The sequence below is a fragment of the Empidonax traillii genome, unplaced genomic scaffold (assembly GCF_003031625.1).
Source record: "Empidonax traillii isolate 1590-97213 ecotype Southwest subspecies unplaced genomic scaffold, ASM303162v1 scaffold9:size3134949, whole genome shotgun sequence".
NCBI classification, from domain to species: Eukaryota; Metazoa; Chordata; class Aves; order Passeriformes; family Tyrannidae; genus Empidonax; species Empidonax traillii.
The window spans coordinates 140,038-153,590 of NW_020955202.1; the positions used below are offsets into that span (position 1 = coordinate 140,038).

General features: G+C 42.2%; 1 protein-coding gene across 3 annotated transcripts in view; it reads right to left on the reverse strand.

The window, feature by feature from the left end:
• CDK8 (cyclin dependent kinase 8) overlaps positions 1-8,081 on the reverse strand; it is a 73,429-nt gene extending 65,348 nt beyond the window's left edge. Inside the window, exon 1 of one of the 3 annotated variants that reach the window (XM_027883967.1) lies at positions 7,690-8,081. In XM_027883967.1, coding sequence (XP_027739768.1) covers positions 7,690-7,817 — 128 coding nt within the window. In that variant the 5' untranslated portion in view covers positions 7,818-8,081. The remainder of the gene's footprint in view (positions 1-7,689) is intronic. The other 2 variants (XM_027883956.1, XM_027883947.1) reach the window with 2 other exon arrangements.
• Positions 8,082-13,553: the final 5,472 nt, after the last annotated feature.

Here is a 13,553-nt window from a genome sequence, read left to right on the forward strand (position 1 = left end):
TAAATGTGTGCAAAAACTAGGATGGTATTAGGCTCCAGGTATTACAGTCCTGGGTAAACAGTTGGACTTCATGACCATAAAGCTATTTTCCAACCTAAATGCTTCTATGATAAATAGGTAGTTTTCTTACATATGTAGAAGTCTAGAGGGAAAAATTACTATCTGGGAAACTTCAATGGTCTGTATGCAACCAATGCCATTATCACTTAAAAACGTTAACGATTGTTTAATATTCCCCAAGCAGAAAACACTACGAGATCATACAGTTACGTATGACCCTCCCTTCAGCCACCCTCAACCAGCAATACCCTGCATCAGCAGCACTGCAACAAGTAACTACCACACTTCTGCTTCCATGGCTTCCAAGGTAGCCACGGAAGGAAGCCAGAGAAGTCCACCTATCTCTACTATTACAGACTCTTGTAGAAAAATTTAGATTAACACCACACTTCAAAATGAAAGGATTATCCTCGGCAACTAAGAATCAGAGGCAAGCTTGAAAGACTGTACGGCAAAAATACAGACATGGCAAACATTTTATTCTAAGACAAAAAAACAGCACACCAGGCAAATGGTGAAGACTGAATATAGTACACTTGATCAACACAAACAAAGGAGATTTGGTGAGGTGCACGAGGTGTCTCCTTTTGGGAGTGGAGCCCAGCATTTCTGATGGTTGCCCATTGTTAGGACCAGCACTCACAATCCTGCTTTCCTATTCTTACTAAATTAGTTTTATGTTTAAATCCAAATAAAAGAAAGTGAAAGGCTAAACCCTTCTGGACCTGCAGCTGCACCTGACAGTATTAACCACAGCAGAGGTGGGAAAACAGTCCACATCAGCAGCCTGTGCACTGCCTCATGTCCTCATCTAACTACAGCAGCTCAGTCTCCACACCACATAATCACAGTAATAAGGATCCATAGCAGAAAGAAAATTCTGTTCCAAAGAAAGCTGATAGGTAAACAAGGTGAACAAAAATCCCAAAACTCCCCAGTACTTTTGTTTTGAAGGTCCTGATACCCAGACCTTTGCAATTAATGTCCTGCTTCTTATTGTCCTACTACTTGGCTAATGAAAATTATTCTGTCAAAAGATGAAAGCATCTCAGTATTAACTGGTCATTCAGAATGATCTGCTTCTACTGGTATTTCAGGCGCACCAAGGAATGGCTTCTAAGCAGTAAAGTTCAATAAAGAGCCGGCTTTTTACAACCATTTTGATGTAGTGGCAAAACAATCACCTTTCAATGCCAAAATCAAGACTTCTGGGCTGTAACTTTAAGGTCTTGTGAAGTGCATATCACTGTGTTGGCTGTTGTTGCATACAACCTTGCCATACACAAACCCAAGCCACTCTACCTTCATCAAGTTTCCACTGTAGTTTTCAAATTTCAGAAAGACTAAAGGTCTAGTCTTAAGAACAAAGAAATGTTTCAGTTTCTGCTACCGTAGTCTGTCAATTACAACTCTTCAGATTCCAGTGGTAATAAAGGACATGGTTGTTTTGTGGTTGAACAAAAAAGAAAAACTCCAGAAAAACTTTCAAAACAGAAAAATCAGAGAATACCCAAGATCTAGAGGGAATATACTACCTCACTGTCATTTGGCCAAAAGCAGTGCTCTCTCATGACATGCACCTTCTGTATAATCAGCACCCTCAAAAACTATGCCCTGTTCCCTCATGAGAAATCAAGTACAGCAGTACACGCCATTATTTATATATATTATTATAATTTTTAAATCCAGAATAAAACTACATAGAGATCTTTGGTGTTTCCCTTTGTCGTTTTGCAACACTGCTGTCATGCCCTCCCCTCGGCACTTTTCATAGGCTTCAGGTAGGAATGAAACACGAGCTCATCTTTGCTGCAGGGTATGAAAATAAATCAACACATCTGTGACAAGATAAGAAAAGATCACACCCAATAAAGTCCAAGGGCCACAGAAGGACTCACTCATCCGCATGACCTTAAAAACCTATAAAGCCTGGAGCCACCTAACCAGGTGAGAACGGAAGGAAGCAGATGGAAGACAGTTAAAAGAGTGGTTTACCAGAAATATTTAAGAGCACTTCATGCAATACTGCATGCCTACCTCATTATGTAGATATAGTTTAATTGGGAACTTTTTAACTACTATGGGGAAGGATCCAAAAGAGACTCAGGGCATATATTCTAAGAAGATAATAGCATATATTACATACATAAATAAAGTCTGTGGCATTTAGAAATTCCACGCTATTGTTGACAGGAGTCAGAAGCCAAAGACTTGCATGCTGCCTCTGCAGCTCTCGCCACCTGCCTGAAATCTCCACCAACTGCTTCAGGTCAAAACAGTTAAAATCAACATATAAATACTAAGCCAAAAAAAAAAAAAAAATCACCATCTCATCTCATTAAACTGAGAGAAGACAAGAGTTTTTGAAAATTGATAGAGAAAACTAAGAGCATAATACATAATACAATTCCTGTAGAACCTCAGTACGGAACTAATCAAGAAGTTCCAAGCCCAGCCCTACTGATTCACTTCTCACCAAGTAAAATTTTGACTTATTACATCTACTTGTGGCACTCCCAAACTCAATGAAACTCCCACTAAAAATCAGTTTGATATAAACCTTGACAAAATAATATTATCTGACTTAACTCCATCAATGCATACCCACAAACACAGACAAACTGCAACTGATCTGCTAACAACCTCATGAAGGGCCAGAAAGTATTCTGAAGTGTTCAAACAAAACGGAACAACACCAAAACTCAGAATTACTTTAAGTAAACAAAAGTGGGTTCTTCTGCATACATTGCAGAGCTTGGCTTGATCTCTAACTGAGCAGCTGAACTTCTACAGCAGAACATTCAACATGTTACAACAGTCAGAAGTGACTGGTTTGGATAACATTTCAGAAGAGACACTAAGATCTTATCTTTTTCCTTTGACAACAGGTCACACTGTTTATCTACACTGCATTAAAATATTTCCTTATTGTTTTCAAAAAAATTCCCACTCTTCAAATGCTGTGAAACAAGAATAGCACAAGCTTCCTGCACATTAGCCAATCCATTCATTATTTTATCTAACTTAAACACATTCTGCCTTCTATTTTTTCAAAGATAAATACTCCCTATCTCTTGTTTCTCAAAGTTTCTCTTTATACAAAAGTTCTTAAGAGAGAATCATCATTCTTGCAATATCCTTTTAACTGCTAAGAAGAAACTATGACATATTAGAAAATAAATAACCCAGTAATATACTGGACATCTACTTTTCCACCATTCTGGGTTTTTTCATAACTCACACAGACCCTCAAAGGGGAAAAAAAAGTAGGTAAGATTTGATTGTTCGAAGCATGCCAGTCCAGCACGTATATTTTCATAACGTCAATTACATGTCAGTATGTTCAAATGAAAGAATCTGTTCCCCTCACCTATAGCAATGCTTCCAACGCAGAACTGTAATACCTCAAATATAAAAAAAACCCTAAAAATCTCCAACTCCACTTGTGTTTGGGACTAAGATCACTTCTCGCGGTTCTTCAGTTTGAGAGTGACTAGGAAAGCACTAGTTTGCTTGCTGTTGGTTCCCCACCAGTCCTACAACTTAAGCCTCTTTCCCGGAGACTAGGAAAAGCCTTCAATAGAGCACTAGAGGATGTTACAGTTCAATACTTTCAATTATATAATTTTTTTGCTGTCATAATTAAAAAGTTAGATACTGCCTAACAGCGACATTCAAGAGTTTCTTATTCTCATCCAAACCACATCCGATAAACAGGAAAAATGAGTATTTGGAAACCCTCCAAATTGCCACTGAAACAGACAGCCTTGCTCCACAGAATAGGCCTCTCTGATTTCTGGCTGTCACTGTATCATAAAAACTGAAGAGAGAGGAGAGCAAAGAAAGAAGTGCAAGATCAATCCCAATAAAACTGAGCACCACTTTGACATTATCACACACTCAGCACATGGTGCCAGCTCCAGAAGAGCATGTACCTGGTGTGCTGCCCAAGCTGGGCCACCAGGTTTGCACAAGCAGCCCCCAGTGTCCTGCCACCTCAGTCTGCCCATACCTGGCATTTGGCTCCTAGTAAACTTTGAAGGTGCTTTATCTAGTCAATAAAAAAAAAAAAACAAAACTGATAAATAAAAATGTGTACATTAGTCCACTAATCAAAACGTCATGGTATGTTTTCCAAGTCCAGCATAACTCAAATAGGTAGGTTTAATATCCGGGTTCAGCAGTGGTCCTGAGGGAGAACCCAAATGGCATGCTAAGCAGCCTTTACGCAGGAAATAACTGACATTTTCTGGACAGAGGGGAAAAAAAAAAAAGGTAAACTATTCTACCACCATGAGAGATGAGCAACAGTTCCTTTATCCGAAGACTGATGTTCAACACATCGTGCCTGCATTCCCTTCCCAGTGTCTGCCTTTAGAGTCAATTGTCTTCTTGCACACCTTTCTGCTACAAAAATAAACCACATCAATTCACAGAGTTTGTTCTAAGCAGGTTTTAGAGCCCACTGCAGGTACTGCACTGATGAAAAAGACAGTGCCACTCAATAAGAAGTTATCAGGAGGATGCAACCACATAGACCACAGACTTAAAATAAGAAGGATTAAAATAAAAACTTGAGAATACAATTTTGCTGCAGGCAATGCACCAGGCAGAGCTCAGTTGTGATGCCTCACGCTTACTCAGCTGATTCAGTGTTCAGCTGGGTCAAGTTTGGCAGCTAATATGTGAGGAACCTCCATGGGGCTCTATCTGGTGATCCTCAAGACAGACCAGTTGAGACTCCAACCCTCACCTTATGCCAAAGGGCACTCCAAGGCTGGACTGGCTTTTCTGCTGGAGCAAGGCATGAAATCCAGGTTACACTGTGACTAGGTCATTAGAGCACATACTTTGCACACGTTAGAAGGATTCTCACTCCATCAAGATTCCTCCTATATGACCATCCTCCAAACAACATTTCTGTGTCGATCCAATAGCATACAATGAACTTCCTACAATTAGGACATACAGCTGCTATCTAGTTTTCAATTGCCAAACTGCACCTCAGAGGCAGCTGTAAAAGCAATAAAATAAAAAAAAAAAAAAGGAGGTGAAGACTGCAGTCGTACTACAGACACTGCTCCATAGTGCTCCTGAATTGTATTTTTATTACCAAGGGCTTTAGAATACATATTTGCACAAACTGAATTCCTAAAATTTACTTATTTTCTGTGTTCCTTCTATTCATTAGACATCCATGGTAAAAGATGTCATTTAAAAAAAAGTTGCACCTATATTGTTAACAAAATATTTGCAGTCCAGCAGCCCACTCTTCAAAGTACTCTAAAAATTACACTGTGTATCAAAAGACTTGAAATATTTGTGCTGTTGAAAGTAAGAACTGGAATAATGTGACAAAGTTTAAAGCACACTTGTAAGCTCAAGGGAAATATAAAAAACAAGGTTTGAGCCTTATAGATATTAGAAACAATTTTAAAATGGGTTATTGATCTATCAACACTTACCATTCCATTCAAGGAATACTACAACACCACAAGAATATTTTTTCAGTATTTGCACGTAACAACATACAAACATTGAAATCTGTTTCAGATACTCCCCACTGAAAGACATAACATCCATCCATATATTACCATAGCTTCAGGAAAACTAAATGTTATTTCACATCTGCTTCATCAGTTTAATTGATTCCCTTTAGATAAAGGTATGTAAATGAAACCTTCAACTTCAATCCTAATTCCACGCTTATAATTTAAGATCACATATGTACAAGTATATTACAAGCTGCAAATGCATCTATGCGTGTTTCTGTTTTACAGATTTTAGTGACTGTCCAAGGGCAATTACACGGCATATTTAAAAGAAAAAGTTTTCAGAAATCAGAAAGGCAAATGAGATGTATCAGGAAAAGGACTATAAATGACGCACTAAATGAATAATAAGGCAAAGAAAAATGGATACACGTTGCTCACCTCTTCTTTTTTTTTTTTGTAACTTTAATCAAATACCATACCTTCATTTCCCCACTCACCAACAGGAGAGGATTTAAAATCATATATATCCTATGATAAACCCACCTTTGAGTGACTATTCATTTCTAAAGCAAACAATTCCTTTTTTTTTTTCATAAATTTCTCAAAATGGCACTACCATCAGCAACTCTAAGCACCCTCTCTCAAACAACATTAAGCAGACTGATGGTGTCACCAAAATTATGTCTGATTATGTGCTTCAGCAGTATCTCATGCTGAATTTCCTTCACGTAGCAGCAGTCCACCATGATGAAGAGCTGCAGAGAGCCTGACACGAACATTAGAAACGCAGACATATCTTTCAGTACCTGAATCTATTTTTTGTATTATGGATCTCCTTATGAGCACAGAAACCAGGGCTGGCTGTACCAGCAAAAGTTGGTACCTGCACGTCAGGAGATCTGAGGCAACAGTTTTTAACAGTCACAACTGTTTTTTTTCCTCTCGCCCTCCCAGAATCAAAAGAAGTCAGGCAAGTTCAGTACTTCTCCTATAAACAGTTTGAAGGATGAAAATTAAAGAGTTGTATAAAAAAGTAGCTACCTGACTCACATCACCAAACAAAATTCATGCTGGAATAACTGTGCTGCAATTAATATCAACATGTTTAAGACACTGACAAGATAAGGTGTAACCAGTCGAACTACAGCTATTCTGTAGATAATGGCTAAAGCATTTCTTTCTAGAATTAAAGCTTACATAAACAGGACTGGATCATATCTTGGCCATGACTGACTGCTGCCTACTTTACAAGTATTTTTTCTTTAATTTATAGAATGTAAAAATAATACCCAGACTTTCAAAATACACCTTATTTCAGTGACAGCATCCAGAGCGCCACTGCAATGAGAGTGTAACAGAAAGAATGAACGTAATTTAAAATTTAGGAACCTTCTACAGGAACAACCCGTGCTTCTCCTGTTTCTCCTACTCCCTACTTCCTATTGTTCCGCTGTTCAGCAAGTGATGCCATGTCACAGACGACGGAAACCTAAATGACAGTTTGCTAGGTCCTTCTTGAAAACGTTTATGCCAAGAAATTAATTTACTCAGGTCTGCAGTGAGAACTGGTCATGCACAAAAGATGATTTAAAGCATTCTAAAGCCCTCAAAAGCACGAGCAGACTTCGGCTTCTGAAGCAGCCAGCAAGAAGACCCAAAATGGTGACTACAAGTAATAAATCATAAAAACCAGCATTGTTCAAAGAAAAAGAAACAACTAAATAAAAATAAATAAATAAATAACGTTCTACGGAGGCGGTGGCCAGGCTTAACAGTGTAAGCGGCCACTCATTTACTCACAATGAAAATCCACTGAGCGAAGGGTTTTTCCTCGGCCACAAAATGTTTCTCCCCAAACCCGCCCGCGTCGCAAGCAGACCCCGTCACCGCGCAGAGGGGCTGGGGACGCCCGGACTGACCCAGGGGAGCCAGGCACCGTCCGTCCGGGACAGCGCGGGGTTCCCGGGCAGGGATATCAGATAGGGCCGGGAAAAGGGCGGGGGGGAACACAGGGGGAGCACACAGGAGGCGGCGCGGGGCGGGGGGGGCGCGGACGGGCCGGGGCCCGGGGGTGGGTGCGGGGAGCCGCGCTCCTCGCCCCCTCTCTCTCTCACTCTCCCACTCACTCACTCACCCGTCCTTGCGCTTGGCTTTGTAGACGTGCCCGTAGGTGCCCCTGCCCACCTTGCAGCCCTCGTACTCGAACAGGTCCTCCACCCGCTCGCGCTCCCCGGTCAGCTTCACCTTGAAATCATAGTCCATCTTGGGCGCCCGCCGTGACCCGCCGCCGCCACCCCCGGCAGCCGCGCCCCGCCCCGCCGCGCACACCGGGCGGCGGCAGCAGCAGCAGCAGCAGGAGGAGAAGGAGGAGGAGGAGGCCCCCGCGTCGCCCCGCGGAACATTCAGCGGCGGGGCTGTTCCCTTCGCTCCGCGCCCGGAGCCCCGGCGCTCCTTCCCTTCCCCCACGCCCGCCCGCCCCGCTCCGCTCCGCTCCGCCGGTGCCGCTGCCCGGGCGGACTCCCGGGGCCGCGCCCGCCCGCGCTGCCGCAAACCAACGTCGCAAACCGCGGCACCTCCCCGCCCGCGGGCGGCGCACCACGTGCAACGGCCCGGCCCGGCCCGGCAGGCCCCGCGCGCCGCCGCACGCCGGGAGATGTAGTACGGGCGGGGCATGGGGAGGGCCAGGGCCGCGCTGCATGCCGGGAGCTGTAGTCCCCGGATGGGGCACGGGGCCCGCCATCAGGCTCCTGTTCAAATCGCCAGGGTTGGTTGGTGTGGGGGATACGCCGATCCCCAGCTCCATCCCAGCTGGCAAGGGCAGAGCCGGTTGGTCTGTGCTGCTCTAACAGCCTGTTAGCGTCGTTGAAATTAAGACAATTCCTCAGCAGAGGACACAGAACCACAGAATATTCCGAGTTGGAAGGGACCCAGAAGGATCGTCAGTGTCCAACTCCTGACCCTGCACAGGACCATTCCCAAGGGTCACATCATGTGCCTGAGAGTATCGTACAAACACTTCTTGAGCTGTCAGGCTTGGTGCTGTGACCGCTTCCCTGGGGAGCCTGTTCCAGTGCTCAGCCACTGTGTGAGGGAAGAACCTTTTTCTAATACCCAACCTAAACCTCCAGTGACACAACCTCAGGCCATTCCCTTGGGTCCTGTCACTGGGCACCACAGAGAAAGATCAGCGCCTGCCCTTCCCCTCGTGAGGATGTTACTGGCTGCAATGAGGTCTCTCCCTTCAGTCTCCTCAGGGCTGAACCAAGTGACCTCAGCCACTCCTTATGCAGCTTCCCCTCCAGACCTTTCACCATCCTCACTGCCCTCCTTTGGATGCTCTCTAATGGCTTAATATGTTTCTTATATTCTGGTGCCCAAAGCTGCGCACAGTGTTCAAGACACAGACAGATGTCACAGTGCTGTAAATGGGCATCATAGTTACCAACCCAACATAGAGCCAGTGGGTCAATTTGTAGAACAGAGAGCTTAGAACTAAACTAAAGCTACAGCAATCCTTCTACTTACATCTCAGCTTTTGGCATTTTTAGTAATCCGGCATATATGCTTCATGTTTGAGCTCAAGAACACAGCACCCTGAGTACATAAGTGAGCACTCAAATCTCCAACTTAGAGACATCATAGAATATGAGGACTTCTGAAAAGAAGCATTAATATTTGCTGGAACAGTCTGAAATCATCTCCATTTGCATTTACAAATCTCCATTTTCATTTATACATTAAGGTTGGTTCCTGAAAATTGTGGATAGGGGTGTGCCAGTGGTACCTCTTGAGCTGGCATCACTCGGACTGATTTCAGATGCCCATAGTTGGACCCTTCAGAATTCTCTATGGAGTTCTTAGGGATATTATGTATGTTAAGTAAAGGAATTAGGCAGGTGTTACAAAAAACAAGTGCAGAGAGGATGCAAAACTAACATTTTATTTGCCCAGCAAATCAACTAAATTTTGCAAGAACATCGCCCAGCACCTCACTACACCAATCAAACAGAAACAGGTCAGGGCAGCCCAGCACCCCATAAAGATCGAACAGTCTGGAAGATGCCATCCATCTCATAAAATTCATCCACTTCAGCCCCATCTCTGCCTTCCAGGACGCCTGGCTTTGGGAACTTCCAGGGATGGCACGGACCAAGCTTGTGCGACCACACCCACCACTTACAATACCTCCTGCCTGCTCAGAACCCTCAGTCCCGTCAACAACCAGGGGGGAAATAGCAATAACCACACTTGTGTAACTTTGTGCTCTTCTTTGCATTATTAATCACTCTTTTGTGAAGGCAATGAACACCCAAACTCCTTCACACAGATCCAATGACTGCATGGTAATTAATGGTTGGTATTAGTCTGTCCTGAGCTAAAATACTGCAGGATGTCGAGGACAACCAATGTCTGCTTAGAAAGGAGTCATGAAAGTAAACAAGAATAGACAATCCAGACTTGTTTTCTGAGGACCTATGCTATGCTTTACATGTTTGCATAAAACACTTAAAAAGAATTCCAGACTTCAACAAATAAATGCTAAGAAGTCAAAACCATGACAGAGATAACTTCCTTTCAGATGTTTGGTCCTTTTGTAAGAACAGTTACAAGTTTGCTGAAAATGTTGCTTTCATTAGTTTTACATAACATTTGGATTATATGCCTTCCAGATTGAGTGTAGCTGTAAATCTGCTGCATCTTCACTCTGTTTCCACTTCAGGTACTTGTATTGTGAGCAGTGTTCCATTTTACCAAATCAAACACATAGTCTCTAAGTCATGAGAGATTTGAAAACAGAAAACACACTTTAATCCTTTTAATGATGAGAAAGGAATACGGACATTTCAAGGACAACTTTTAATTCTGTTTCATGAAAAGTTGCATACTTTTTGTGGTTTATTTTAAAAGGTGTCAGAGTGTAATATAATTTCAAGAAAAAGTTTAATTTTGGGGTCTGCTTTTTCAAAGAAAGACACGACCAGGCCATGATCTGCTATTCTTGAATCTCAAGTCCCCACAGTGGCCCTTTTAATTGATAGGATTTCTTATCTTTCACTGGCTGTTTTGTATTTCCTTCTTTCATACTGTCTCAGGAATCAATTAAAAATATATGCTTAAAACATTCTGCTGGACTTGGCTTTTTGGAGTTTTTCTCTTTCTCTTTTTTCTTTCAACATTCATGGTTTGCTCTGTCATATCCTTCTGTTCCAAGTTTGTGTAATTTCTAATACATCCAGAATACACATACTTTTGACCTTTTTTTTTTTTTTTTTTGACATCACCACACCTTTGAAAAATGTTCAAGTTCTCCATTGGAAAGCCACTGCTACCACGTTATCTGCACAGATAATGTGCAGAGGGATGGAGACAGTTCTCAAAGCCATCTGTCTCCTGAGAGGACAGTAGTTAAGAAAGGTTGACATCATTAAACATCTCTCAATGTATTTCAGGGAATTGTATTTCAGGTGAAAGCCTGGATGGTCTGGGAACAAGCTCGATTGTGATAATAAGTAGATGCTGTCTTTTGGGGTACAGCACCAGCTAACAGAGGTTCCGTACCCAAATGGGAGCAGTGGTACCAGAAGCAAAGCTGGTTTTGGGGTAGGTGTGTGTTTACATGCTAATGGCCATGGCTATGGTGCTAGAGTCAGAGTCTGTGAAGCAAAGATTACAGCTGGGAAATGTACAACAAGCTGCTTGCTCTGTGTTTTGCAGTCTTCAAAAATAGAATAAAAACACAGAAAAGTACATGTTTAACGTTTTGGCTTTCTCATCTTTATAAGTGGATAGCCTTCAACACTCAATCATATATCCCCATGCCACTAGAATGTCCACTTGTTCGACTTACTAATTTTCCAAATTTGAACACAGTTTTGCTTTTCAGAGAACTTTTTATGTAACAGTTTAACTGCCTGCTAAAAGTTTTCCATACCCCCACAGGGACATTCTTTAGCAGTGTGACTGAGGTGTTCCCAGCTTGGTATTGAGTTAAAAAGGTTCAGTCCTGCTAAGTGCTCTACATCTTCAATTTTTTTGTTTAGTACAGGGAAAGCTGAAGGCAAGAGAATAATGTGGTGCTTTTTTTTTCTTTCTTTTCTCTATGTAAAGAAAACCAAACTGTCATTACTTCTAAAAAATACTCAAGTATTTTTTAGAAACCTTGCAGTTGTTTATATGCAGACAAGTGAGTTAGCTGAATAGTGGCAGCACTTAAGAACACAGTTTACCTAAAGTGGGTAAGTAAAGTGCTGGTTCTACAAACAGATTTCTATGTAAAGCAATGTTTGTTGTTTTTGGTTTTGTTTTGTTTTAATTTCCACTTAACTATATTTTACTATAAAGTTGATCAACTTGATCTAACAAAGCATCCTAGATTCTAGCTGTAGTGCAAGTTATTAACAAACATAAATCAGTTCTTTGGATCCAGGTGCTTTATAGGAGAGTTGTGCTTGCATTCAGTGAAACATCTGTTTGCCAGACTTGGGACCACCTACAATAACTATCAGCCTGGTTGTGTTATGCTCCTGACAGCAAATCAGTTGTCCCCACCCCTGGAGGTATTTAAGAGACGTGCAGATGCGGCACTGAGAGATGTAGTTTAGTGGTGGACTTGGCAGTGCTGGGTTAATGGTTGGACTCTATGATCTTAAAGGTCTTTCCCAAACTGAATGATTCTATGATTCTGTCTCAACAATCCTTGGTTACTTTTGTTATTGAAAAGAGCCCTACCTGAGAGGAAATAAACCCTGAAATTAAATATTATGTTATCATTTTATATTATTTCATATAATCCTAGAAATATTCAGGTTAGAAGGGATCTGTGGATGTTATATAGGACAATATCCTGCTCAGAGCAGGGCTACTCTTAAATTCAGGTAGCTTGAGGCTTTGTCTATTCAGGTCTCACAAACTTCTATGCAAGGAGATTCCACAGCCTCTCTGGACTTCACTATCCTCAGTGTAAAATTTTTGTCCTTCTATGACAAAATTCCGGCTCTATTTTCCCAGCAAGCTCCTTTTCAGTACTGGCAAGCTGCTCCTTCTTCCAGCTAAAGAAGTCCTGGGGCTCACAGCCTCTCTCACATGGCAAGTGCTCTAGCCGATGACCATCTTAGTGCTCTCCTCAAAAGTCACTCCACTTTATTAGTAATTTTCCATATCAGGACTATTCTACTGGAGACCCCCCAAACTGGGCATTGTATTCCACGTGCAAGCAAACGTAAAGGGAAATAATAACTTCCCAATCCCTTCTGGATAATCAGTTTTCTGCGTTCACAGGATCACATAAAGGGTCAGCTTGGAAGGGACCACAGTGGGTCATCTGGTCCAACCTCCCTGCTAATAGAAGGTTCCCTAGAGCATGTAATTCAGGATTGTGTCCAGACAACTTCTGAATAACTCCAGGGAAGGAAACTCCACGATTTCTCTGGGCAACCTGTTCCAGTGCTCAGTCACCTTCACAGTAAAGAATTACTTCCTCACATTCAGGTGGAATTCCTGCGTTACAGTTTCTGCCGTTGCCCCTTGTCCTATTGCTCTGCACCACCAAGAAGAGCCTGGCCTCATCCTCTTGATTATTACATACGTTGATAAGATCCCCTCTCCGTTTTCTCCAGATTAATGGCTGCCGGGGTGCACTCCTGGTCCTGTTTACTGCCACCAGGATCCCTCAGCCCTTCCAGTAGAGACAATCAGCAAAGCCCCCAGTCAGTATTGTCCCAGAGGGCTGGTCACTCCTAGATAGAAGACTTTGCATTTGTCCTCATTAAACTCCATGAGGTTCCTGATGTCCCATTCTCCAGCCTGTCCACCTTCCTCTCAAGCCCACCAACTTCATGTCACCACTTTGGTGTCACCTAGACATACGAAGACATATCAGTATAAAAAGACTGATTAGGAAGCCCTGCCTTGATAATATAAAATAATAAAATATAATAAAGTTACTTTCTTAAGAACTTAAAAGACTAAACAATCAAATTAAATCCAGGTTCTCAGATT